The 27,899-nt window shown below is 57.4% G+C and overlaps 1 protein-coding gene across 2 annotated transcripts in view; it reads left to right on the forward strand.

The window, feature by feature from the left end:
- The first annotated feature begins 2,535 nt into the window (after positions 1 to 2,535).
- ASB2 (ankyrin repeat and SOCS box containing 2) overlaps positions 2,536 to 27,899 on the forward strand; it is a 29,540-nt gene continuing 4,176 nt past the window's right edge. The window contains exons 1-8 of one of the 2 annotated variants that reach the window (XM_004584316.3): positions 2,536 to 2,830; positions 11,877 to 12,153; positions 17,804 to 17,908; positions 19,487 to 19,653; positions 20,303 to 20,458; positions 21,044 to 21,289; positions 22,923 to 23,094; positions 27,156 to 27,720. In XM_004584316.3, the coding sequence (XP_004584373.2) occupies positions 11,948 to 12,153; positions 17,804 to 17,908; positions 19,487 to 19,653; positions 20,303 to 20,458; positions 21,044 to 21,289; positions 22,923 to 23,094; positions 27,156 to 27,720 (1,617 nt within the window). In that variant the 5' untranslated portion in view covers positions 2,536 to 2,830; positions 11,877 to 11,947. Of the gene's footprint in view, positions 2,831 to 11,876; positions 12,154 to 17,656; positions 17,909 to 19,486; positions 19,654 to 20,302; positions 20,459 to 21,043; positions 21,290 to 22,922; positions 23,095 to 27,155; positions 27,721 to 27,899 lie in introns of those variants that run through there. The other variant, XM_058655325.1, reaches the window with a different exon arrangement.

Consider the following 27,899-nt stretch of genomic DNA (forward strand, 5'->3'; position numbering starts at 1 on the left):
AGTGGATGCTGGGAAACCACGGGAAACGCCAAGTGTGGGCCAGGCGCTGAGACCCTGGAACTTCCACACAGCTGGCAGGAGGGAAGTTGGCACATGTTGGAGCCCTGTTCGGTGGTCTTATGAAAGCTGCACACACGCCGAAGCTCTGACCCGGCATTCCCCACCCTAGGGGCACGCCCAGGAACAATGGGCACAGATGTTCACAAGAGACACATGCTTGAATAGTCATCATTACCCTCCAAAAGTACAAATTACCAAACAGCCACCGGCAGTGGAATGAAATAATTGTGTCATGGTCAGTGGGGTGGAATTATACAGCACTAAAATGAACCAAAATGTCACAGATACACCGCAGCATGAAACAAGTCACAATAGCTCCATCCAGGTAAGTTCAAACAACTCATGTGGGTATCAGGAGAGAAGTTACCTTTGGCAGGAGTGGACAGTGACAGAGAGACTTGGGGTACGGGGAGAGCGAAGCTATGGCTGTAATCCCCTCCTTTTGGGTCCAAGCCTCACTGGGGCTGGTTTGGGAGAGCGTGTGGAGCTGTGCACACAGCAAAGCCGAACACTTCCATGGGGGTGTTAGGTAGGCCTGAATTCAGATTCTAAGACTCCATGGATCTTGACACAGATAAATTCAGTCTGATCATGTGAGGGGATGTGTCAGGATGCTAATATGCACCCAGAGCTGAGACCCACTGGGTCACCACCACCTGCTCACGTGGAGGACAGCAGCAAAGGTCCAGGAAGTCGGGGTGGGGACAGCAGGGCGGAGCAGAGGCAGGGCCCAGCTCAGCCCAGCTCTCTCCCGGGCCACACTGCCTGCCTTGCCCTGAGTCAGATACCCCAAAGTGCTCCCTACCTGTGTCAACATGGTCTTTCCTCCTCAGACCATCGTGTCTGGTCCCATGGACCATAATTCCCATCTGCACTGGAATGTGTGAGTTATTCTTTCCCCAATGTGCTGTGTGACCTTAGAGAAGTCACAGCACCTCTCTGGACTCCATCAGAGAAACCAGAGCGCTGATGAGCAATGGCAGCCCAGGCATGTCCCGTGGAGGGCATCATGCAGCTCCATGCAGCTCCATGCAGCTCCATGCAGCTCCATGCGGCTCCATGAGGCTCCAGGAGGCTCCAGGAGGCTCCACGAGCCTCAGTCTAAAGGAGCTTAGTGGCTGATAAACCCGGGAACCGTTAGGACTATTCTTTCACAGAGACAAGTGCAAGTTGAGGGCAAGGACCGTGGGGCTGGCACTGTGCGTGCCCTCCCTGGATGCAGCGTACTCTGGCTGGCTTCTAGGGTCTCTATTCAAGTACTTTGGCCTCAGGGCCATGAAACAACCCTTGTATTACAGCCCAGGATTGCCAAGTCAGAAACAGGTGGAGGCTCGGCCAGTCTGTTCTCGTTCATGTGGTCTTAGCCAGCACAACTGCCCATGGAGAAGCCGCTTTCATGACCACGTCCTCCCTACCAGGCTGCAGCCTCTCTCCCCCACTATCAGGGTCCTGAGAGAGGGGGTGGCTCGCTCAGGCTGCCTCGGCCTGGCCATGGTCAGGCGAAGCATGGGGTCAGCCCAGATTCAAGAGGAGGGAAGTGGGGAGACTGTGCCCCAGATGGTGTTAGGGCGCAGCATGCGTGCAGGGGAGGATTGGGAGGTCAATGGTGAGGACCTGCTTTCTCCCCACTCCTTAACTCCTCCTAGTCTTCTGGTTTAAAAAAAGGATGCACCATCCAGCTCCTTGCCGCAGACCGGGGCATCCTGTTTTTGCCATGTGATATTCTCCCAAGCTGGAGTTGATGAGAAATTGCACTGTCCTGCCAGGGGGATCGGCCTTTAGGACGGAAATCATTTTCTCTTGGGAGGGATAGATGAAGTAACGTTCATGTCTGGCCCCTACTCTGAGCCGGAAGTGGGAGCCCACCTGTGAGTGTGAAAGTGCCTGGCACCTCCTGGCACCTCAACAGATGTGGCTATGTGCACTTCACCTTTGCTGTCCCCCGACCCGTGCCAGGAACGGGACCTGGAGGAAGGGTACCCTTATGCTGTGTGTCTCTGCCCAGGATTTGCTAATGCTCTTGTAAGCATTCATTTGCAGTTTGCCTTGTCTCCCTGCCTCTGGATCCCCCAGGCTCACCCCCACAGCACCTCGCAGGTAGACACCCGGTGCCTCCAAATACCAGGCTCTGCCGCCTGTTGCGTGCTGAGCTCCCAGCCCTGACACCCCCGAAGGCCTTTATGTGGACTGCCTCCTGCCTCCCTGCCTCCCCGTCTTCCTCGTCCATCCTGCCTTCTGGCCCGCCTCCTCTTTGTGCCCTGTTTACTTCTTCCCCAACCCCAGCTCCATTTCTTCCTGCCTCTGGGTCTCCCAGTTCTCTCCTGTCTCTCTGTGTCTTGCTCTCTGCATCTTTCTCCTCTCTCGCTCCCTCCTGGGCAGTTCCAGAAACATACCCATATATGGCCTCTATGTCAAGGATCACAAATGATGACATCACGTGGGAGCCGAAGCCCTGAGATGCTCTCCCAAGCGAGAATCTGTGTTTGATGCACCCAGACCAGCAGACGGCGTCCTCAGTGCAATCCGCAAACAGGAAATCTGAGAGTCACAGTATCTTATAGTTTGGCTGGTCATCACTGGTCATGCGATGGGCTTGAAATAAACTCCTTGCTTCAAAGCACAGTGTTTTGGAGTGGCCTGGCACAGCAGCCGGCCAGCAGCCCGGGGCCAGGGCAGAGGCAAACTCCGGGAGCATGCTCTGAATCCAGACACCCACCAGAGAACCCTCTGCAAGTTCCCTGAACTGTGCCCCTGCATCCAAGCCCAGCAGGTAATGCATGCTTTCAACTTTCTCCTCCAGACTTTGCAAAAAGACCATGCCCTGGCCGGCCGGGACACAGGGTTGCCTCCTCTGGGTGTCACGCTGCACTGTCGCTATCACTTTCCTTGTTTGCTTTCTCCCAGGTTCTGCAGGGCGCCCGTGGCTTTCGTTTTGATTTAGGGAACTAAGACTCAGCATTTCCACAGACATCCCTCTTCTGGAGAGTTCTTGCTCCGGGCACTGGGTACTTCTAAAAATGGAAATGCAAAAGGGCTATTGTTGGGTCCCTAGGCTGCGGACAGCCACTGTCAGAGAAACGACTTTCTGAAGTGCTCTCAGGCCAGCCAAACACTGGGACATTTTCATGCCTAGGGAACTTGTTAAGCATGGCATTGCCAGGAGTGCTGATGGGTGTCCAGGATTGTGGGGCAGCAGAGGCATCCAGGTGCCAGGGGCTAGAGCTAGAGTGTAGGCAGGACCTTGGAGGGTAAGTGTTGCCCACGAAAAATGGAGCAACTATGGGAATATAGACATGCAAGAACCCATGTGTGTGTGACTGTATGTGGATGAGTGTGTATATATGTGACTGAGTGTATAGATAGATGTGTGAAATGTGCATGTATCTGTGTGAAGAGTGTGTAGGTACGTAGGTGCGAGTGTGTGTACGTATGAATGTGTGAGCATGTCTAAGTATGTGTGAGAGTACATGTATGTGTATATATACGCATGAATGTCTGTATGTGTGTGGATGTATACGTAGGGGAGGGGCCCTCACATGCATACACGGTCAAGGACAGGATGGCTTTCAAAAGGACAGGCCGATGGGTCTGGCAGCCTGGGCCTGGGATAGCAGTTCAGGAGGGTGGGAGATGGGCATTTTCTGAGAGTTTTGACTAAAGGGAGGGCAGGTGGATGTGACTGTAGGCAGTTCCTTGGCAAGCCAAGTCAATGGGCAGCATGAGGGGCAGGAGGCTGCCACCCAGCAGGGCAGGGGTAGAGTAGCAGCTGGAGCAGGGCAGGCCTAAGTCCCGGAGCAGGGTACACGAGCCCTCCCACTGCAGGACACATTCCCTGGGCAAAGCAAGGGCTCCAGAGCACACACAGCACCTGGGCAGAACACACGAGGGCCAGCTCCCCAGCGTAGCCATGCCCTGGCCCTCACAGTCCAGGCCTGGATTGCGGGAAGGTACTGGTGAGCAAAGTGCACATCACTTCCAAAACACGGATGATTCCCCTCGTGGGACTAGGGCTGGCAGTGCCTCCTGGAGCTGTTCCTGCTTGCATCATCCGTTCTCACACATGGGCCAGGTCCCAAGCACCTCATGATGGCAGGGTTGCGGCTCCATGTCACTCATCATGAATCATCACACAGGCAATGCTGGGGAGTATTTGCTGAGCCCCAAAGGCGAGCCAGGCACTGGCTATGTGGCCTGGCAGAGCACTCCCCTGCCCCCTAACTCCTCAGGGTTTCTGCGTGCAAGCTATGGCCATCACTCCCATTTATCAGATGTGGAGACTGAGGTGCAGAAAAACCTAAAGCACTCCAACGTCTTGGGGTCAGGCATCATATCCTGGCTTCCTCCAGGCCCACATGCAATGTCACGGGCTCTTGCAAGCTCCCTGGGGATTGGGGCAGAGGCAAAGAGCTCCTGAGTGTACCCAGGAGCCATGTCCCTGGCACAGTGCAGGCGTCATAAGGTGCCCGTATACTGTGGCTTGGGCAGGTTTCCCAAAGAATGCCCCAAAATATCTCTGTCAGTGGCCCCAGAGGGTTTGCATCCAGCCGCATGTCCCGAGTGCTGCTGGTGCCAGGGGCTCATCACGGCCCAGAAGCAGAGAGGAAGTTGAGCACTTTGGGGACCCTAAGGAGGTTTGGGGAGGCAATGGTGGAAACAATCTCACCCCACTCCTAATCTGCCTGGATTTTGTTTTTTAAGAAAAGGGGGAGAGAGAGAGAATGGAGAGAGGAGACAGACAGGGAGATTGAGAGAACAGTAGACAAGGCTTGACACGAAGGCAGCAGGGGAGACATGACCCGCACCCTGTGGCTGTGCTCCAGGGAGTAGGGCTAGAGTCCGGTTAGAGTGCGCGGTTTCTCAGGCCCATGGACCACAGCAGAGCTGGGCAGGGCTGCACCTGGGCCAGAGTGGGGCTGGGCAGCAGCTGTGGGAGACTGGCAGGTGGATAAACCAGTCATGTCAAAGGGCTCCACGGGCCTGCAGCTAGCCCCGGGGTGCCCACAGACAGATGGAGACGTGGCCTCGGCTGGTGCCCGTGGGCACCGCCTTGGACTGTGGGCCTTGGGCCTGGGTAGAATTTACTCTGTGCCCTGGACTGGAGCACTTTCCTTTGGCCCTCTCTGCCTTTCTCCCTCACTTTTTATATGGCTTCCTCAGTGTATCACGATACATGGAGAACTGGGACTTATTCTAGGGTCCCAGTTACACTTGGGAGGGATTTACCCAGAAATGGGTCGGCAGGGGCTGCTGCTGCTGGGGCCTCGGTCTTCCCTTCTGTGTAATGGGCATGGATTGCACATGCTGTGAACTGGGAGCAGAGCCAACTTCGGACAGTTTTAAGGCCCTTGTTTTCACCTCGCACTGCTGTCCCTCCCCGAGCCTCCACTTTTCTCTTCCCTTGTGGCATTGGCTGAACAAACCCCCTCAGTCGCCCCGATAACCCTGGCCCAGCCCCACAAACCCAAGGCCCTGGCGCTTGGAAGTTAGGCACTGGATTGGAACAGCACGGAAGGTTCTGAGATTGGCTGGGCCTTTCAGCCCTCAGAGTCTGGCTTAAACCCTCAGCAGGCGTGAGGCCCTAGACACAAGGCCTGAGCAAAGCCGGAGGCCCACCCCGGACCTCTGCCTGGGGGCTGAGACTGCAGCTGATTGGCTTCCCTCCTAGGCCAGAGCAGAGACACTGAGACAGAGGGGTAGGGATGCAGTGTCAGCACCCTGCCCTCAGGGCTCAGGGTCACACAAACAGTACACAGGGGACTAGGTCTTCCCCTCTGCATAATGGGGGGACCCCCATCCCCCAGCACTGAGAAAGTCAGGCTGTGCAGCTGTGGGAAGCTTGATGAAACCACCCCGGGACCTTCGGCACCAGCTTGTTGTGTGTGGGAAGACCCTTTCATGTCACAGCCTGTGTCAGGATTTCCAGGGTATTCTGGGACCTGCTGCTAGCAGGCCGCACACTGCCTTCCCTTGAGCACCCTCTCGCGGGCACACATGCCCCCTGCGCTCCTGCTTTCCCTGGGCGGGGCCTCCCCAAGGGTCTCTCGGAGCTGCTGGCCTCCTACCAAGACTCAGCCTGGAAGGCAGCCCCGTCCCCAGATGGAGCCACAGAAATTGAACCAGGCAAGGGGAAGATGAGGAGGAACTTGAAGCCAAGCCCAGGATCACCTTCCTCCCTCCTGCCAAGAAAGATCTGCTCTTAGGAGACCCATGGCATGGAGGGAGAAGCTGAGATTTGAGTAGGTCACACAGCTAACAGCCAGGGAAGCTGGGATTCGAACTCAGGCCGGCTCCATAGCAGCTGTGTAACTTCTGGGCCCCTGGAGAGCAGCCCTGAGGACCCCCAGGCAGGGTCTGTGATGGTCGGCTCCACGGCTAAGCCTGGGCACCCCTGAAGCCCTTACGGTGCCACCTGCAGCCCCGTAAGAATCACTACGGATGCACCACCAGGAACTGAAGGCAGGCATCACCCAAGAACCCAAGAGGGAGGAGTAGTGGCCAGGGTCATGTACCTGCTCTGATGAAGACGGCTCCCCCGCTGCCTCAAGGTCCTGCCCAGATCAAGGCTGTCTCCTCCCTCTTCTGCATGTTCCTTTCTCTCTCAGGGCCAAGAGCCTGCTTCGGGGCCCAGGACAGCAAGCCAGGCGGGTACCGGGTGCAGCAGGGCTCTTGTGTCCCACCCACCGAGGAAAGGCTTGGGCAGGATGAGCTGCAGGGTGGGTGGTTCCAGGGGCCTGTGATCTGGCTGGCTTTGCCTCCCAGGGAAGAGGCACTGCAGGTTGTGCGGCACGAGCATGGCAGAAGCCTGGTTCCACCACTCTTTACTCCTGCCCACCGCAGCTGACCGGTGTGCTGCCCCACAGCACGGGGAGGTGCCTGTCTTGTTCCCATTCTTCCTGATCCAGGAGCAGAGGCCCAGCAAGGAGAGGCACCTTACCCCAGGCCATGAAGTTTGGACTTGGCAGGGTTGAGATTAGACCCAGAGCTCCTGGCTCCAGGCTCTGAGAGCAGGCACTCCGCTGGGGAGTTAATGTCTTTTGCATATACAGAACCTATTGAAGTGGTCATGAGGGTCTCCAGGGATTGGGGAGGGGGTTAAATCCCTGGCTCTTCAGAACCAGAAAAGCTCTTGGAAATCTGACTGAAAATCCTCTTTTCACCACGGGAAAACCAGAGAGGGCAGGCACTTGGCCAGGGCCACACAGCACCCAAGCACAGCATGGAGAAAGCTTTTGTTTTTAATTTATCTATTTTTACTAGAAAGATGGAGTTACAGAGAGAGAAAGGAGAGACAGAGTGAGACAGGGCAAGACAGAGAGAGATCTTCCATGTACTGGTTCACTCCCCAAATGGCCGCAGTGGTCAGAGCGGAGCTGGTTTGAAGCCAGGAGCTTCTTCTGAGTCTCCTATGTGGATGCAGGGTCCCGAGGACTTGTGCCATCCTCTGCTGCTTTCCCAGGCCAGCTGTGGATTGAGATGCAGGTGGCCGCACAGGTGTCCTCTGCAAGGCCAGAGGGCAGAGGACAGACTGTTGTTCACAACAGAGGAAGGAACTGGGCACCCAGGGAAGGAAGGGGGTTGGAGCTCATTGCTGGTTTGGGGCACAAACCTAAGCCTCTGGGCCCCCAGTCCCAGGCTCTTTCCAATGATAACAAGACAGATGCCAGCACTGCTGCCCAAGTTATGCCTTGAATGGCAGTTAGCAGTGTTTCTAGGATCTCAAAATTGCTCCTCCTCCACTGGCACGGAGCGCAGTGGCTGCTGAACCAGCTGTGATCCCCAGGCCAGGGAGTGGCTCTCAGAGCCATGGCCTCGCTGGAGCATGACAGGCTGTGGACACTGCGTGCTCCAGGCTCCAGTCTTGGGGTGAAGGGGGCTGTCAGAGCCTGGGTGGGTTTTCAAGGTTCTCAGCCAAGCCCAAGGACCATCAGGCTAATTTTGATTACATGTAATAGAAAATGCAACTCATTTTGGCTTAACCTACAAAGATCTCCTGCCTTTTCCTATCAAGCAGGTTGGGGTAGTCAGCTGAAAGTGATACCATGAAAAACCCAGAAGGCACATTACTCATTCTGTCAATCTCATTGACTCAAACACACACACACACACACACACACACACACACACACACACACTGTTCCCCCTCGTGGTCACAAGATGGCTGCCACTGCTCCAAATGTTAATAACTACAAAGTGGAGGTCAGGGCAAGGAGTCCCTGTCTTCCTTACTCTCTCTCTTACTGGGGAAGAAAGGCTAAGCATGACCTAGCAGGAGCTGTGTGAGATCTCTTTGGACAAAACCAAGCTCACTGGCCAGGAGGGTGGGAATGTCCCAGCTGGCTTGGAACAATCACGATTCATCACAAATCAGGGCACACATTGCCTACAATGTTTGCAGAGCTCATGAGGGGCCACTTACTGGGTGGGCAAGCCACTGAATCAGCCACCTCATGGGATAACAGCCATGTGGTCGCCCTTAACCTCCCTCTGTAGGGTGCTGGCCTCAGAAAGAAGGTCATGGGCCAAGTGCATTGGTGAGCTGCTGACCACAGCCCAGAGCAGGAGGAAGTTCCTCTCTCAGGGAATTTGCTCCAATTTGAGATGGAGGAGCAGTTCTAGGAGAGGGAGAGGAGGTCAGGCTCAGGCTGAGCAAGCGGTCAGGGTGGTGGGGGAAGTGGTGCAGAGAACAGACTTGGAAGAACTGGAGAGCCAGGGCAAGCTTTGGGCCTGGCAAGATGGCTCAATGACTAAATCCTCACCTCACAAGCACCAGGATCCCATACGGGCGCAGGTTCGTGTCCTGGATTTTCTGCTTCCCATCCAGCTCCCTGCTTGTGGCCTGGGAAAGCAACAGCGGATGGCCCAAGTCACCGAATGGACCCTGCACCCACATGCAGAAGAGGCTCCTGGCTTCACATCGGCTTAGTTTTCCAGTCATTGTGGCCACCTGGGAAGTAAACCAGCAGATGGAAGATCTTTCTCTCTATTTCTCCTTTTCTCCATAAATCTGATCTGTCTTTTCCATAAAAACAAATAAATTAAAACAAAACAACAACAAGAAGAGAGGCAGGCTGGCTGAGCCCTGCGTCTGGGGTGTCATGTGTGGGTGGGAGGGGTAGGCCTGGGGCTGGAGGACCACCCCGAGGCCTCCTCCAGGGCTGGCAGCAGGAAACCAAGGCCTCGGTCAGGGAAAGCAGATGGGGAGAGGCCGCCAGGAGGGGCTAGCACGGGAGGGCCCACTGTGGAGGCCAGGAGCCTCGGCAGTCTGCTCCGGCCCTCAGCCAGCATAGTGACGCCTCCCATTGGCTGGCTTTGTGCTGTCTGAGGGCGGCACAGGCCCAAAAGGGGGCTTCTAGAAAGGCTCAACACGGGGCCTGGGGTAAGCCTCTCACCCCTGGTCTCCCTTCCCCTGCCCGTGTGTGCCACTCACACTGCCATCCCCAGTGAGTTTCTGCCTGTCTTCCCTGGCTGGCAGTTCCCCCACTGGTGGCTCCCCGTCACCTGGACAACTTTTCCAATCAATGTAACAATAGGGCCACACTCTTGGGGTGAATGGGGTCAAGCACTGATACCTTCTGAAACCCATTTTGGCTGCCTTTAAAAATGAAAACAAAACAACAATTAAAAAAACTTTTTAAAAACTGATGTGCAAGTCTTGGGGGAGAGATTTTCCACCTGCTGGTTCACAGCAGCTTGGACTGAGCCAGGAGCCTGGAACTCCATCCCAGTCTCCTAGATGGCCTCCACCTGGGCCATCTTCCACTGCTTTCCCAAGGGCATTAGCAGGGAGCTAGGTTGAAAGGGTAGCAGCCAGTATTTGAACTGGTGGCCAAATGGGATGCTGGCACATTGCAGGTGGTGGCACCTCACACACGTGTGACCATGCTGGCTGTGCAGAGCACAGCACATGCGATGAAGTGAAGTCCCTGCTTCTCAGAAGTAATAATCAAGGCCTTTCTTGCTACTGCCTGTATTGTAGTCGCAATCTGTGTTGTAGAGAGCGCTTCTGTAGGCAGAAGCGCTCACTGCCTACAGTCTGGGTGTGATGCCTGCAGGAGCCTCCCAGGGTTGTGTGCTCCAGCCAGCGGAGCCAGTAACGTGGACACGGAGAGGGTCTGGGGATGAAGCAACGACAGGATACCGGTGATGGTAGAAATCTCTCCGAAGCTGCCCTTTAGTACTCCTTTTATACTCTTTCCCCCAAGTCCTTTAGCCAAACAATAGGATGCTGCTGAGTCCGATTAGTCCAGGTGCTTTTAGCCGCAAGCCCATTTCCTGTTACTGCTCAGCTAAATGAGCGCTAATTAACTCCTTAGCCCACAACAGCTGTGGGTTCCTGTGTCTTGATGACAGTGAGAGGCCATATGGAGTGTCCGTCTGCACCTGCCCCGATGCTGCAAGGAATGTCCACCTGTACCTGCCCCGGAGGCCACATGGGGTGTCACATGGTGATCCGCCAGCATCTGCCTATTCATAGAAGCACTCTGCATTGCTAACCTCCCCACCTGCTCTGGACAGCTCTCTGTGCTTAAGCAGCACCTTGAGGGGCACAGGAGGCGCACAAACGGAACCTCAGAGGTGTCACCCACATGGGAACCAGGACCCCACAGGCTCCCAATAGTCTCCCTGTACCTCCTCCCAGTTACTAACCTCCCAGAAGTTGCCTCGCCTCTCCTTAGATGGATGCTTCCTGCCTTTGGACTTGGTATAAGTTGAGTCATGGGAAAGTGGTCTCGCCTGGCCAGCTGATTTGGCCGCTGTGGGTGGCCTTCTTCCATGTGCGTCGTGCCTGCCACCCTCACACAAACGCACCAGCGTGTGTTAACCCATGACAATACGAATACATCCTTGGGGAGTGCCCAGCTGGGCTCATTGTGAACACACTCCACTGACCCATTGAAAGCCTTGCCTTTGGGTAAACGTGTGGGCGTGATTCTTCAGGGCACAAGGCCAGGAAGGGGGTTTTTAAGTTGTAGGACAGGTGTGTGCCCAGCTGTGGCCAGCACATCAGGTTCTCAAGTGGCCCTGCGGCTGCTCTCTCTAGCAGGGCAGGGCAGGGTTCCGACTGTGCCCCACCTCGCCCCATGCTGGATGTTTTCATTGTTGCCCTTCTGGTGGGTGAGTTGTGTTACGGTTCTCACCTCAATCTCCTCAAAGTGACCTGCATTTCCTTTTGTGGCTGGCCTCCAAGAGACTGGGAAGGGATCCCTGCTTAAAAACAAACAAAACAAAACAAAACAAAAAGCCAAGATGGCCACAGGTGTTTGGGGTGGTCCCTGTCAGGCATTCACTTCATTCCCTGAGAGCAGCCGCCTGGCAAGGGCGGAGTCTCTAGTAACACCAGGGCCAATCGTGTGGCTGGTGGAGTTTTAGCTAAGGCACGGGGTCTCAGGTTAGGAGCCGTGTCTGCTTCACCTCAGCTTGCTCAGCTAAGAGGGCAGCAACAGTAGCACGCGGCTGACGATGGTCGCATAGATGGGCGGATTGGTGCATGGGTGGATGGATATCGGATCATCAAAAAAATCCATAGAAAATGTGTACTATGAAAAAACTAGGCAATGATATTCAAAAGTGGTTTTTTTTTTTTTGGTACTAAAACGTATTTATTTTTTTAAATGCCTCTCTCCAGGAACCTTCGAAAGTACCCCCAGTAGGTGGGTGGGTAGATGGCAGGGTGCAGGAAGGGTGGGCAAGTGGGTGGACGGATGGGTGAGTGGCCGGTGACTGTGGCTGACAGAGGAAAGTGCAGCCTTGCTGTGGGCGAGCACGGCCGTCTTGCCCGATGGTTGGTGACCAGGATGGTGACGGTCTCTTCACAGGGTTTTCTGACTTGCCGTTGGCTCCTCTTCATTGAGTGGCTCTTCTGGAGGGCCAGGGAGAGCAGAGGAGGATGGCGACAGAGATCAGTGCCCGGGGCAGGCAGCGCGCCATCGGGCAGGAGGAGTACAGCCTCTACAGCAGCCTGAGCGAGGAGGAGCTGGTCCAGATGGCCATCGAGCAGAGCCTGGCTGACAAGACACGGGGCCCAGCCGCCCCCGAGGCCACCAGCTGCACCCGCACCCACCACCAGCTGGCACGCTGCTCCCCCAGCACCAGGTGAGCGAGAAGGGGCTGGCATCTGAGAAGTGGGCAGCAGTTGAGGCGTGCTGGCCTCCCCCAACACCTTCCAGTGCCTTAAGGACTTGTGTCTATCATCTGAGCACACGGAGATGGTGCCAAGTACTTTGCAAACTGCTGTCCAGCTGGCCCTTCCTACCCAAGGGGCATGGGTGTCAGAAGCCCTTAGAGACTTTCAGATGCCAATCCCCCTTATATAAAATGGCTTAGGGTTTGTATATGATCTAGGCCCAACCTGCCAGGGACTTTGCCATCTCTAGATCGTTTATAATGTGCTCAGAAAAAAAGACAGTCCCTCTCCCCAAATATTTCTGGTTGGCTTACTCCATGGATGCAGAACATGAAGAAGCAGGGGACAACTGCATACCCTCGCGTAATTTAGCCCTAGACAGAGTCCACGTCCCATTCTACAGATGAGAAAAGTGGAGCCCCAGGCTGAGAAACCAGTCCAGGACCCGCGGCTAGGGGGCGCTGCTGCAGACACGGGGCTGTCTGCTTCCAAGGCTTGCATGGGTCTGGCCTTGCACTTAATATCTGGTGGCTGTTTGAGACCCAATTTGAAAGACACAAACCCAGAATCTGGGGGGTTAACTCCTTGTGGCCCCTGCTGGAGGAGGCGCTGGTTCCTGTTCTGACTGGAGGCAGACCACAGCTTCCTGCTTCTCAGCTAGGATCAGATAGAGAGAGCAGAGGCTGCACCAGGGTCCTGGGACAGCTGCAGCATGGCCTCTGCCCATGGGGAGCCCCTCCCAGGACTCCCAGGAGGCACTCAGGAACCTTAGCCCTTCTCCAACTGGAGGTGAGAAAGTGGGGACCAGTATGGGCTGCAGCCTGACAGAAGTCTCACGGGGAAGTGAAACCCCTTCCCCACGGTCACACTCTCTGCTAAGACCTGGCACAAGTCACCCCCCTCTCCAGGTGGAACCTGGGACCACCTATCAAAAGGTCATGCCGAATGCAATCCTCCTCCTTCCCCCATGCACACAGTTCCGGGCACACGAGAAATCACTCAATGCTTTCGGAAGCCGCACAGGTTGATGGTGGTCCTGTGGCTGCTACAAGGATCATACCAAACACGTGCCCTGCAGGGCCAGGAAGCGGAGCACGGTTGGCCTATTTTGTTGACACTGCCAGGGCTGCTTTCTGCTTCCTCTCCAGCCCCCACCCTGAAGTAGGGTTCTGGCCACGGAGGCTCCAGGTCCCCAGATCCACAATTCAGGCACATTCCAGCTCACACACCCAAGCCTGAAAGAGCTTGTCACCCATGAAACAGACCTGGAGTGCCTTTGAAGGGTGGTGCCACACCAGTCCCCAGGGGCTCCAGGCGTCTCTTCCAGCTCTTTTCCATTGCTTAGTTTCAGGCGCTGCCCTGAGTATGCTCACAAGACCTCCTTCTGGCCTGGTTCCTGCTCGGCCTTGACCGTGACTTACACTTCCTAGTTGTCTGATTCAGTCCCTAACCTAAATTCCTGCAGTCCAGGGGCCTCCTGTCTGTCTGCCAGGGTCTGACCCAGGACAAGCACCTGCAGCTGTGAGCTGATAACTGAGTGCATAAAGGAACGGGATGAGTAGCACTGGAGGCTCGCCCCCTTCCTCGGCCACTCACTGGCTGTGCAGCCTTGGGCCAGTGGCTGTCCCTTCTGGAGCCCCCCTGACTTCGTTCCTCCAACAGAAAAGCAAAAGCTTGCCCCGTTCACCTTGTGGCTGTCTTCCAAAGGGCAGAGTTGAGGAGGCAGGTGTGGGAATGTCCCGGTGCCCTGAGCTTGCCCGAGGACACTGACCAGCCGTCCTGTGGCCAGGTCTGTCTCACACATCAGCTTCCACGTCACCCTGTGAAGGCCTCCTGAGGTGTCTCCATCTACACGGTGGCCTGTATGTCTGTCTGTGGAGACAAGGAGCAGCTGCTGTGTCCACAGCTAAGAGCCTGTGTGACTAACGTATCTCTATATATTTGACAAACGCATGAACTTCAAAGCCAACGGAGTGGGCCAGGCATGCTTCTGAGCAGTTGGCATTACCCGAGTCTCACACCAGAGCACCTGGCGTCAATCCCGGCTCTAGTTCTGGCTCCAGCCTACTGGCTAACTGCGTGCTCCCGGAGACAGCACGTGATGGCTCAAGTACACGGGTTCCTGCTTCGGCCTGGCCCAGACCCGCCTCATCTGGGCATTCAGGGGACGAATGGACAGGTGGACCAGCTCTCTGTCTCTTACCGTAGGAATGCAATGGGTCGTTATCTTCTCATGACCCAAATGACAGTCACTGAGCCTTCGGGGTCCCAGGTAGGAGAGCTGGCTCAGTGCCCAAAGGAAATGGAAGTGTTGCTGTTCAGAGCTGTTATAATTCTGATACACCCATGCGGGTCGCTGACCGGGTGTTGGCCCCCAGGGGTGTCCTGAGAGGCAGCTCTGGCATCCGGCCCTGGGGAGAGGGCGCGGGCTGCGCTTCTGTGAAGTGGGTGCCAAAGGTTACCGCAGATGGATGGGCCAGCCACAGTGGATACGCACCTCTTTAGACTTCCACATTTTATCTAAGATGTTTCTAAAAGGCAAAGGGGAGAAATGGGAAGTGGGAACTTGGGTGGGCTGCTGCCCACACAACTGCACACAGTTCAAATCCACCCGCCCACACCTGCTGTGCACTTGCCATATGCCCTAGGGTGGTGCCTCCCCTGAACTCACAATTAAGTGAGCAGAAAGGCCGGTAGGGGTGTGGGGAACGGGGCAGGTAGAGACAAGGCAGGGAAAGGATTCTCTCGGTCTCCCAGGGGTAGGGGCCAGGGGTTACAGGGGCTGCCTAGGAGCTTGGTGTGGTAACACGCAGCAGAGCTGCTGCTGGTGGAGCCCACGACCTTCTCCACTCGTGGCTCTGTCCTGGCTGACCCAGGAAGCGCAGATCTGCCTGAGGGAGGCTGGCTGCAGAGACTCTGCAGGAATGGGTGTGGAGCAGTGCCAGAGGCCCTGCCCACTCCTCCCAGGAGGCTGGGCCTTGCTACCCTGGGGTTTGAGCTCTTCACCCCCTCCAAAGGCTCTAGTTTAATTGTCCTGATTCCGATTCATGCGTTTGCATCCATAAAGTACCTACTGTGTGCCTGGCCTTGTCCTCTTGATGCATAAGGATCTGATGCAATGACACACAGTGGCAGGCATGGGAGCCTTCTCACTGGCACCTACGACAAGCCTCAGCGTAGCTCCCTTCCTGGACAGGCAGGTCCTCACCGCATGACCTTGTCTGCAGCTGGGCCCTCCAGGCCTGACCCTACCTGAACCACAGGCAGCCTTCAATGTCATGACCTGCACTCGCATCCTCCCTGGGCCAGGTTCCTCTCTCACCTCTGCTGACTCAGCCCTGTGGTTGCTGTGCTGGGAATTACCCGGCCCTGGGGCCCTGTCGGTGGGGAAGTGGGGCCTCCAGCCTCGATCAGCACCAGAGCAGAACAGAGCCGGAGCCCAGCTTCCTCCCCGCTGCTTCCTGCTCCCCTCCCCCGGCTCTGAGACAAGTCACAGTGACCCCAAGTAATGGCACCCCAAATCCAGAGCTCCATGGCCCTCCGGCTGCACGTTGGTTGACTTGCCATGGCTCTGTGGTCATGGCTGTGTCCTCGTCTACTCTCCTATCCCGTGAAGGCCTAGAGCCTGTGTTCCCCTGTCCCTGGCACAGAGCCAGGAAACCCATGCTGATTGATACTCAGTCTGTCTGTCTCCTCATCCACATGATGGGAGCAACAAGCCTCTGCTTCCCTCAGGAGGAGCCTGACCTGGCTCTGGGAATGTTTGTCCTGCGTTCTCACGTGTGAGGGAACATCCCTGTCAACGCCTCACTCCTGCCCCACCAGCCTCGCTGCCCCTGCCACCATGGCTACCATGCAGAGGAAGACCCTGCATTCAGGGTAGGACCTGGGGAGGTGGTGCTTGGCTGCTGCAGCTACAAATGATGCTTTTTATCTAAAAACATCCGGCACAGAGAGGGGTGGAAGCCACACACCCCCTGGGTGACGGTGGCAGACACAGCTGAGGATTGCAGAGAGAGAAGCCCAGGGCTTGTGTCGAGACAGCCAGCCGAGGTGCTTTGACCCCCGCCGCCTTCCACCTGCCCAGCCCCTCCCGCTGCCAGGGGCCCAGCAGCTTTGCAGGGCCTGCAGACCTTGACCCTGGCTGGCCGGGCTTTGCACATTTCTTCTCAGACAGGGCTGTTGGATCTGTTGGGCGCACAGAGCTTTTCCACAGCTACATGAATGGTGAGAAATCCCCCAATCCCATGCTGCCCTCCATTTTGTAAATGAGGAAAATGAGGCACAAAGGAGTGATGGGGCTTGTGGGAAGCTAGGGGACCTGCCAACGTGGAGGCAGTGGAGTGGGTGGCAGAAGGAGCAGGCGTTTGGAGGAGTGGTGCTGACAGACGGCGCACGCGAGGGTCTGAGCTCGGCTCACACACCTGTTGCCTGCAGGCAGGTGGCCCTCTCCGGGTGTCCCCCCACCCCAGGGCGAATGAGCCAGGATTCGTGTGTGAGCACAGACAGAGAAGTCTTGCTCAGCCCAGGATGAGTCAAAAGGAGAGGGCAGAGGTGCTGACAGCGGCAGGGGGGTGGCAAGGTTGAGGCCTGCAGACAGCTCGCGTGAGGCTCAGTGGCCTCCGTCTCCTTGCTCTCTCCTCTGCAGCACGGGATGCTGGTCACCAAGGACCATGCCCTCCTTAATCCTACACACAGCTAGCCGCCCCCATCCGACCCTGCCCCAACGCAGGTGATGGATTTGGGCTGACCTCTAGGAGAGGGCCAGTGGGGTGCTCCTGTCTCCTTCTCGCCCCTACTTCAGGCCAGCCCAGAGGCGTGGAGGGCCTGCCAGCCTCCAGGTCACCCTCACAGCTGCCTGATGGGAGTGGCCAAGCCAGCACCCACACTGGGGCTAGCAAGAAAGCAAAGGTCGTCCTGTGCCCAGCCTTCCTCTGTCCCTGGCTCCCAGAATGCCCTGTACCCCATTTCCAAGCCAGACCTCCCCTGCTCTCCAACAAGTGCAAGCACTAGGGCCAGACAGGGTCAGCCTGTGCCAGGTCCCATAGCCAGAAGTACCCAAGCCTGGGCTTAAGGCTGTGTCTCTCTGCTGGACTCTAAGCCCTGGCCCCACTGTCCTCCTTAAGGCCTCCCTGGCTGTAACCTGCAGACTGTCTATGCCCAGCCCTAGGGTCTCAGCTCAGCTGCCCTGTCTCCCTGCCTGGCCCTACACACCTCTCATGCAGCCCGTGTAGGATGTGCCTGGGCAGCTGCCAGAGCCTGAGCTCTTTGGGTCCTGTGACCTGCCAAGGAACGAATGTCACCTTGCTTCCTCCCTGCTCTCTTGTGGTTGGCTGGGGAGGGGGCCGGTCAGGCCGGGGGTGAGGTTAACCTCATTGTTGTCTTATATGGTCATTTAAATCTCCCAGGGCTTTCTCCAAGGGCCAAAAATAATCTGGAGCCACAGCAGCTGTGTCCAGCACCCAGAGAGGACCGGGCCATCTGCTCTGGCTCGGCGCCCCTGTCTGCTGTCACTCAGCTCCTTTCTCTCCCTCCATCCTCGCTTCTGCCTGCAGTCATGACCTGCTTCTCCTACGCAGAATACTTCGCCCTGTTTCACTCCCACCCTGCACCTTCCAGGTCTGCCGTGCCCCCCGAGAGTCCCCCAGCCCCGGCCCCCATGGGCTTGTTCCAAGGGGTCCTGCAGAAATACAGCAGCAGCTTGTTCAAGACTTCGCAGCCGGCGTAAGTGACCCGCGTCCCCCAGCCCTGGACACTGTCAGGTCTGGTGTGCATGCCCCCAGGTGGGGTGGCCGGGAGGGTGGGGCGGGAGGCAGCACCCCCAGGAGGGCGGGGGGCACCTCATAGCAAATCTCTTCCAGGTGCCCCACCTCCCTGTGACCCAGCTGCTCCCTGCTGCATTGGGCTCTGCGGCCAGGCTGATGTGGGGCTCCAAGAGCTGGATGCCCCCAGAAAGGGGTGCTGCGGGAGGGGGCAGGACTCAGCAGGAGGGAGGGGAGGCATGGCTCCTGACCCTGGAGCAGGGATTCTGCTGTCTTGCCTGTCTGCTTCCTGGCTCCCTGGGGGCAGCCCAGACACTGCACACACCCACACCTTTGACTTTTGTTTCGCTATGTGGCTTTTCTTTGTTAAGTGTCAGGTGCGAACATCTGGGCTTCTCGACTGCCTGGATAGTCACGCTGTCGCTGTCTGCCTCCCTTCTCGGCATCCCTGGGACCCTAGAGAGAGTAAAAATTGAAGCTCTCTCCCACCCAACAGCTATTCCTGGCTCCTTGCTGTGCAGAGGGGCAACTGGCCAGCCCTTGGGCCTCGCTGCCCCCGCTCCCTGGTGCCACATACGTGTGGGGCCAGCCACTGGGACAAAGGGTCCTGGTGCTGGTCTCAGCCCAGAGTCACTGCAGGGACCAGGTGGCCTCCAGGATGCCCCCCTGGGGTGTGACACCGAAACTGTGGCCCCTTGTCAGAGGCTGGTCCTTCAGCGGGGCTCCACCAGGGAAGGGGGCACCTATCGACGGGGGGCGCTGGCCGCTCTTTGGGGGTGCCTCTCGGTGGGCGGAGTGGTGATGGTGTGGATGGGGCCTGCAGGACACTTCTGGTTGGTTTCCCACTGTCCTTGCCGGGGCTGGGGCCTGAGTGACTTCTGTGCTCTCTGCTATTAATAACCAAAGTTCAGCGTTAGGAGGAAGTGCAGCTCACACTAGTGGGGGAGGGATGGCGGGGCAGGCACTGGCCCCGGAGACCCAGGGACCAGCCTACGACCTCACGGCTCTGTCTGGACAATGGGGCCCCCTCCCCAGAAGTGGGTCTGGGAGTCACAGCCACCATGGTCCTCCCTGACTCTCTAAGACTCAGGAAACAACACTGAATGAATAAGTGGATGAATGAATGAGCCAAGTACCTGAAGTTGCCAAGCAAGGACATCTTTCTGACTGACATTCAGAACTGCCGGCTTCCAAGTTACACTTCGTTGAGGTGTTTGCATTTTTCAACAGTCAGGGGTTGTGGGAGTGAGGACCCAGAGAAGGGAGCTGGATGGCCCCTAAGAGAGGTCTGATCCCCTCTGAGGACCCCTGCCTGCCTTCCAGGCCGGGTAGGTGGATGGGCTGGGTGAGCACAGCTGGCTAAGGCTCAATCACCTCCCTGTGCAACCCCCTAGAGATGGTCTGGCAGGAATGCCGCAGGAAGCCACTGGACGGGGTTAGCCCTCTGAGCTCCTGTGGACACCGGAGCCCCCCTCTTAGACCCCACAGCCTCTCTCTGGGTTGCACCAGCCCTGGGGCATGATTGTTGCTTACTCTCCAGGGCCGTGGACCCCGTGCTGAAGGCCATCAAGGACGGTGATGACGAGGCCTTGAGAGCCATGATCAAGGAAGGGAGAAGCCTGGCGGAACCCAACAAGGAGGGCTGGCTGCCACTGCACGAGGCCGCTTACTATGGCCAGCTGGGCTGCCTGAAGCTGCTGCAGCGGGGTGAGCAAGCTGGCCAGGGCTGGGGGAGAGCTGCTGGGGGAGGCTCTGTCCCTGGTGGGAAGGGCAAGTGATCCCCCACTGCTTGGCCATTGATGTCACCAGGTTGGAAGAGCTGAAGCGACATGTCCTCCCTCCATGCCCTCCCTAGAGTCCCCCCCCCATCACCACCACCAAAACACACAAACCCTGCTTCCCTGCTTCTGCTGTTGCCTCTTCAGGCTTCCAAGGGCAGGTCAGGCTAATTCCTAGAAAAGGATTGAGAGGCTTGACTTTTGAAAGAGCCACAGCCAGCTTGTTCCAGAATGTTCCAGGGGCTGATTTGGTGTGAAGAATGTTGCAGCTGTGCATGGACCCTGCCAAGGCTGCCCATAGCAGCTGGGGGACCCTGGGCCAGTCATGCTTCCCTCAGAACCCCAGCTCTCTGCTGAGCCAGGGGCTGATGGGAACCCCTGCAGGCCAACAACACCCCAGCCCTGCAGTGCAGAGCCCAACCAGGGGAGGCTTCCCAGAGGAGGTGGCCTCTGAGGCCGGCTTGCAGAACTACAAAGCTAACACAAAGGACCAGGAGGAAGCAGGAGTGGCCTTGTTGATGGGGTGGGGAGAGGCAGGTGCTGGCTTCCTTTCTGAACTGTTCCCTTGCTCCTCCCAGCATATCCCGGGACCATTGACCAGCGCACGCTGCAGGAGGAGACAGCCCTTTACCTGGCAACATGCAGAGGCCACCTGGACTGTCTGCTCGAGTTGCTCAAGGCGGGCGCGGAGCCTGACATCTCCAACAAGTCCCGAGAGACTCCACTCTACAAAGGTAAGCCCCGACCACCCACCAGGGTGGGCTGCCTGGAGGAAAAGTCCAAATGCTAGGACTGGAGAGGCAGTGGAGCAGGGAACAACAGGTTCTGTGCCAGAACCTTCTTTGTCCCAGGATGGACACCACAAAGTTTGCAATAGACAGGGACCAGGTGCAGCTCCCTGGTGACTGGCCAAGAGTCTAGAGAGAGAGAAGGCTTAAGGGGAGGACCAGGCAGCTGGAGAGGTGTGGGTGCTGTACTTCCCCACTGTCAATGGTAGGTGTGAAGTTCTGTTGCTTAATATCTTATGTATTATAAGCCTTGGGCAAGTCACTCACTCTTTCTGTACCTCACCTTCCTCATCTGTGAAAGGGGCCACTAGCCCTACCTCCCTGAAACAGAGGTGTGGGAGGAGCACAGGTGTTAATCACACAAGCTGAGTGCCTGGTCGTACCCTGGGCCCTGGGTTCAGGGCAGGGTCTTGGACATAGTGCAGAACCAGTGGGTGTCTGCAGAGTGACTGGCTGGTTGCTCAGCAGCAGACGGACAAACCCGGGGAAGCCAGGGCCTGCTGACCACGTCACTTCCGCCCCGGCCCCCAGCCTGTGAGCGGAAGAACGCGGAGGCAGTGAGGATCCTGGTACAGCACAATGCGGATGCCAACCACCGCTGCAACCGCGGCTGGACCGCTCTGCACGAGTCTGTCTCGCGCAATGACCTGGAGGTGATGGAGATCCTGGTGGACGGAGGGGCCAAGGTGGAAGCCAAGAACGCCTACGGCATCACCCCCTTGTTTGTGGCTGCCCAGAGCGGGCAGCTGGACGCCCTGAGGTTCCTAGCCAAGCATGGTGAGTGGCCAAGAGTCGGGGGCTGGGGTGAAGAGCATGGAATCCTCTAGGTGGCACGACTAGGAAGGACATCAGAACTCAGGGCTAAGGCGTGAAGGATGTGTGTCATCCCTGGGATATGCCCTCTCCCTGGAGGCTTGCTGGCTTCTTTTCTGTCAGGGAAAAGGAAGTTTCCAGAACTGCTGTAGCTTGTGATAAGTTAGAGGAGCCCTGATATGTTTCCGGAGCCAAATGAGGTAGCTGATGTCTTCATCCCATTTTATCGATGAACAGACTGAGGCTGAGGAAGGCTGAACCCCTGGGTGCATTCAGATCTGGATTCTGAACACGTTTGTCTGACTGCAGGCTGTGTTCTCATTGCACTTGACCCCAGCACTTTGGCCCATAAGGGCAACCAGCGTGGGGCTGTGTCCAGAGAAGCGTGAGACTCAGCATGTGGCTGAGCGGTTGGAAAAACAGAGGCGAGGCCCTTCCCTGTGGCTAGGGACAAATCTGCACCGACCCGGGACCCAGATTGGTGTGAGAACAAAGGGGCCTGGGCAGGGGCCTGGGAGCCCAGGCCAGGAGGCTGGGCTGAGGGTTGGAGGCTCAGCAGGCTAGGATGGGCCGCTAAGTGGGGACAGCTGCCTCGCCTCCCACCCGCACTCTGAGCCAGGGGCTGTGGCCTTCAGGGCGGGGGCTGGCTTTCAATCCAAACATTTCTCGAGTGTGGGAAGCAGCAGGTGGAGACCGGGCCTTCCAGGAGGCCTGGCTTTGATAGTTCAGTGGGGTCAGAGCGGCCCCCACTCCCCACCCTGCCAGGGGAGGAGAACACAACCCCCTATGGGCACTGGCTGTGCCCTTCCCCATGCCAGTCCCTGGGCACATGCTTGCTCATGGGACCTTGAGTGCAGCAATCTGGAGGCTTAGGGCCTGTCATTTGAGGTCTTCATGCGAGAGACCCAAGCCACAGAGCTTGGAATGCAGCAAACAAAACATCAACCCGAGTCTCTCCATCCCCTAAGCCTACTTTCCCGTCAGATCAAGCGAAGTCACTGCCTGTGATGCCGCTGGCATCCCAGATCAGAGTGCTGGTGTGAGTCCTGGCTGCTCTGCTTCCAATTCAGCTCCCTACTAATATGCCAGGCAAGCACCCAAAGATGGTCCAAGCGTTTGGTCCCCTGCCACCCAAGTGGGACAGCCAGATGGAGTTCTTGGCTCCTGGCTTCAACCTGGCCCAACTCTGGTCACAGTAGCTATTTGGGGAGTGAACCTGCAGATGGAAAATTTTCTCTTTCTTTGCCTTTCAAATAAATACAATGAATAAATCTTTTTTAAAAGACAAAACAGCCTGGTCCCACCATCATTGAAAATAAAACCCCCAGGAGCCCTGAGATCCAGAGAGGTGTGTGGTTGATACAAGCCTTGACTGGCGGCCCTGAGGTGTCACAGCTGTCTTAGCAAGGAGGTAACAAGGACACACAGCACAGTGCCCAGCTGCTGGCCTCTCAGCGGCCTCAGCTCTGGGGAGCAGCTCTCTGTGCATAGCCCAGGACAGTCCTGTCCTTTCTAATTGGAGGGCGATAAAGGACGCCAAGTGCCACAGTGGTGGCAGCAGCCCCCATCACACCCCCTGCTTCTTCTCCTTCCCCAGGTGCTGACATCAACACGCAGGCCAGCGACAGCGCGTCAGCCCTCTATGAGGCCTGCAAGAATGAGCATGAGGACGTGGTGGAGTTCCTGCTGGCGCAGGGCGCCGATGCCAACAGGGCCAACAAGGACGGCTTCCTCCCGCTGCACGTGGCCTCCAAAAAGGGCAACTACAGGTGAGCACAGGAGCCTGAACAGTCGCCACCCCAGGGACTCGCAGGGAGGGGCGGGGTGGGGGCGGGGCCTGCTCCAGTGTCCCACCCACAGGATGAGCAGGACGGGACACCTGTAAGCATGATACCAAGTGCTTCCCCAGCCTGTGCTGGGGCCACACATTGTACACGTAACCATTCTTTTTGTCACCCCGGGGGTGGACACTGCTGCCATCTCTCCTTAGCAGGTGAGGAGGCCCAGAGGGGCTGAGTGACTTGCCCAAATTCACTCAGTTTGGAGGGGCAGGAGTGACACTGTTCCCAGTGTCCTGTCTGCAGGAACTCATTCAGGGGCCAAGTGGACGCTACTTGGAGGTTACGAAGGGAGCCCTGCAGACAACTGGCCGGTGTGCAGGGAATGCCCTCGACAGGGTAGCTGCACACACTGAGCATTCCCTGTGAGGTGCTGTTTCAAAGGCACTTTCACGTTCATGAGTCGATCCACCTAAAACACAGAGACAAACAGAGCTCCCATCTGCTTTTCTTGTGGGGCGCGGGGAGGTTGAAGCCAGAAGCCAAGAGTTCAACCAGGGCCTCACCAGTGGGTGGCAGGGACCCAAATACCATGCCATCGCCTGCTGCCACCCAACGTGCTCATGAGTAGGGGTGTTTACTTTCTTAAGGAATCACCCCAGAGGAGGCAGCGAAAACCCCAGAGCCAGAGCTGACTCTGAGCCCCAGGCCATTCTCTGCAGGAAGCCAGCACAGGGCCAGCCAGGGTGCTCCCACCCAGACCCCCAAGACATACCCAAGGGAGACCCAGCCTTCCCTAGGCCACATAACTGGCTGCAGGGCAGACAGACCTGGGCTCGAATCTCTGCCTAACTTTTCTGAAACTCCGTCTCCCCTCCTGTGAAATGGAAAATAATGACACCTGCCTCTGGGGGCCATCGTGAGGATGGGTGATGGGGATGGACGTGGAGAGGAACTGGAAATGAAGTGCATCGTGTGTGCTCAGGGCCTCCATGCTTCCCATCTCACGGAGCGAGAGTGCGGGCCATCACTCCTCAGCCTCGGCAACACAGGGAAGAGAGCCACACACTCAGGCAGTGGCCATGGGAAAGACGGCGCCATTCTCTTTATTAAGTGTTCAGTATCTGTCAGAGCTCAGCCGACACGACTTGCCTTGAGCTTGGCACCAGAGAAGGCCAAAAGCAAGCTCAGGAAGGGTCTGAGAGCTGGACATATCCTTGACCCTGGGCACCCCCTGCAATGCTTACCTGCACACTGGCATCACTCTGGGGGATTGTCAAAGATTGGCTTATCTATTTAAATTAAAGTGTAACAGAGAGAAAAGAGAGAGAGAGAGAGAGACCACCTGCAGGTTCGTTCCCCCAAATGCTTGCAACAGCCAAGGTTACAGCAGCCCAAAGCTTTGGCCTGTTATAAACATAAAGCAGGTCTCCTCTGGCGGTGGGCAGGGACCCAATTGCTTGAGCAGTCGGGGTGGAGCATTAGCAGGAAGCTGGGGTCAGGAGCCAGAGCTGAGCCTCCAACCCGAGCATGCCAATAGGAAATGTATGGCCTTGCAAAGCTCTTCAAGTGGGGCTTGGCATGGAGTAAGTGCTCAGCGGGCATGGCCATGGTCATTTAGAGTGGGTAATATGCCCACAGTGCCCCACAGGGCCATCCCCATTGCTAGATCAAGCACCCTGGGTTGTGGATATGGTTTGGAGAGGCACACGTGTGCTAGGAAAGCCTGGGGTTGAGAGGCAGAGCTGGCTGTGGTGCCCAGGGCTGGCTGCAGTGGAGGGCCTATATGTCCTCACTGCTGGGCTACTGAGTTCAGTCTGCTGTGGACGAAGCTGTCAGCATGTTCTGCAGTGCCGGGCAGGATGTGAGCAGGATGCCAGATCCAGGGACAGGCAGCAGGGCAAATTACAACCCAGGACCCTGGTTAGGACACCAGGAAGGGGAAGGGGTCAGTCATTGGGGACGGGGTCCCTGCAAAGTACCCCACTGTATCTGCTGGGTTATTCCACTGATCTCTCTGCCTTGGCCAGGCTAGGCTGGGCACAGGCATGGTCCTGGCATGGGGAGGGGACATCCAGGGCTCTAGGGGGTGGGGGCCACTCTTCTCCCCTCTCTAGTATACTCTGAACCATAGCACTCTCATGCCAGGGCCGCTGTTGGGGGAAGTGGGATGGCCCTAGCCTAATTGGGGGTATCACCCCCTGGTCCTCTGCCCTCAGTTCCACAAAGCAAGCTGAGGAAAAGAGTAAGGCACACAGTTGGGCCACCCACCAGTGTCAGCTGGGAGTTAGGCATCTAGAAAGACTGGACCTGGGCCTGCAGACACTGCCCGCGGTCCTCACTTGCCATGTGCTTTCTGTCCCACCCCACAGTCCTCCCAGTACCACCTGTGGGCCTCAGTTCCACCCTCTGTAAAACAAGAGGGCTGGATAGAGAAATGCCCAGACCCTACCCAGGATTGCACACTTGCTGTCTCCTGGGGAGGATCCTGGAGAAGCGTGACTCTTTAATCAACACTTCTGGAACCCGTCGTAACCTCCCATCAGTCGAGTTCCCACATGCTTGCTGCTTTTCCTGGGCTGGGCAAGGAATGGTTGGAACATCCTTCTCCCTGTTCTTTCCCGTGCCTGGGCATGTCATAGCAGTTCCAGAGCATTTGTTGGCTGTGGCCAGGGTCCAGGGGGAGGCCCCAGGCCTGCCTTTGGCCAGCACTTCTGCAGAGCGAGGTCAGGCCTCCAGCGCCTGCACAAATAGAAATTAGGAGGCAATTAGCCCCCCTGCGTGGATGGATTTCCTTTTGAGGTTTTAGAGGCAGAATTCAGCCAAACATGGTGTCACTAACAATAATAATACTTTCCACTGAGACCACAGTGGGAGGTTGCTGGCACCTGACCTCCAGGAAGCCTGGTGCCAGGAGGGGGAGCAGCGTGGGAACAGGCCTGCTGGCACCTGCTCCCTTCTGCATAGCAACCTCCTCAGCATCCCACTGAGGGCTGGGAAGTCACCTGTCAGCAGGGATTGGGGGGATTAAGGGGTTGGGAGTGTGTGGCCAGAGTAGGGGTTGAAGTGTTAAAAGGCAAAACAAAGGATTCAGTCACTTAAGGTCCAGCCCCTGCACCTGCACCATGCCCTTTGATCTCTCCGTTCTCCGGTTCCTCAGGGAAGAAGCCCTAGCTACCCCGCGGACCTTCCAGGATGGCAAAGTGGGACAAGCAAGCTGCCCTTGGGGCTACCCAGAATGGTCAGGCCTTGGAGGCCAGGCTGCCAGCATTCAAATCATCCTGGCTCCATGGCTCAGAGCTGTGTGTCCTTGGGGAAGTCCCACACCTTCTCTGGGCTCTCTCTAAGCCATCTTCAGGGCTGCTGGAAGGACTCAGTAGATTAACCTTGGTAGCCAGTTGAGATCATTACCGGAGGTGTGACAGGGGCCTGGGCTGCAGTGGCTCCAGCCTCAGCTGAGCGTGCTCGCGGGGCTCAGGACACCTGCCTTGGAGAGGCTGGGAGAGGCTGGCAGCACCCAGTCTCAGGAAAGGGTGAGCAAGCATAGATGGCTGATGTGGTGTGAGGTGCTGACAGAGCTTCTCCGGGCCAGGCATTTTATCACCTGACCACCCAGAACCCCAACTCCCCCAGGGCCCCCACCCATGGTGTCAGAAGGGTCCCAAGCAGATTCAGGTTTGTCTGATTCGGGCAAGTCCCTCAGACTCGCTGAGGCTTGATTTGGCACATCTGCAAGGTGAAGCCAATGAGACTGGGTCCCTGGGTTGTTGCAAAGATGAAATCCAGCAAAGACTGTAGCTGGGTAGTGGATTTACAGTCCAACTCCATCCCTGCTCTGCTCTGGGACTTTGGCTGAAGCGCTCAGGACCCTTAGTGAGGACAGAAATGATCCTTGCGAGCATGGTGGGCGGTAGGGAGCGTCCCTTGGAAAGCTCTCCTAGTGGGACCCGTGCCCGCACCCCGAGGACTCAGCCAGCAGCTGGGTCTGGCCCGGCAGTGCCCCTCTGCCACACGCTGGCTCACGCGCTCTCCGCCCTGTCCTGATTCCACAGGATCGTGCAGAGACTGCTGCCGGTAACCAGCCGCACCCGCGTGCGCCGCAGCGGTATCAGCCCGCTGCACCTGGCGGCGGAGCGCAACCACGACGCGGTGCTGGAGGCGCTGCTGGCCGCGCGCTTCGACGTGAACGCGCCGCTGGCGCCCGAGCGCGCCCGCCTCTATGAGGACCGACGCACATCGGCGCTCTACTTCGCTGTGGTCAACAACAACGTGTACGCCACTGAGCTGCTGCTGCTCGCCGGCGCCGACCCCAACCGTGACGTGATCAGCCCGCTGCTCGTGGCCATCCGCCACGGTTGCCTGCGCACCATGCAGCTGCTGCTGGACCACGGCGCCAACATCGACGCTTACATCGCCACGCACCCCACCGCCTTCCCCGCCACCATCATGTTCGCCATGAAGTGCCTGTCGTTGCTCAAGTTCCTCATGGACCTGGGCTGTGATGGCGAGCCCTGCTTCTCGTGCCTATATGGCAATGGCCCGCACCCGCCCGCCCCGCTGCCCTCCAGCAGGTTCAACGACGCGCCCGCCACCGACAAGGCACCCAGCGTGGTCCAGGTGGGCCGAGTGGTTACTGCCGAGCCTGTTGGCTCCAGGCAGTGTGGTCTAGTGTTTAGGACACACCATCAGAGGAAGCGTGTGCAACTTTGGAGTGGAGTGGGGGTAGAGGGAGTGGTGTGATGCCTCCTGAAGCAGGATGAGCTGGCTGTGAGCATGCTGTGCAATAGTGGTGACAC

The sequence above is a fragment of the Ochotona princeps genome, chromosome 26, assembly GCF_030435755.1.
Source record: "Ochotona princeps isolate mOchPri1 chromosome 26, mOchPri1.hap1, whole genome shotgun sequence".
Taxonomy (NCBI): Eukaryota; Metazoa; Chordata; class Mammalia; order Lagomorpha; family Ochotonidae; genus Ochotona; species Ochotona princeps.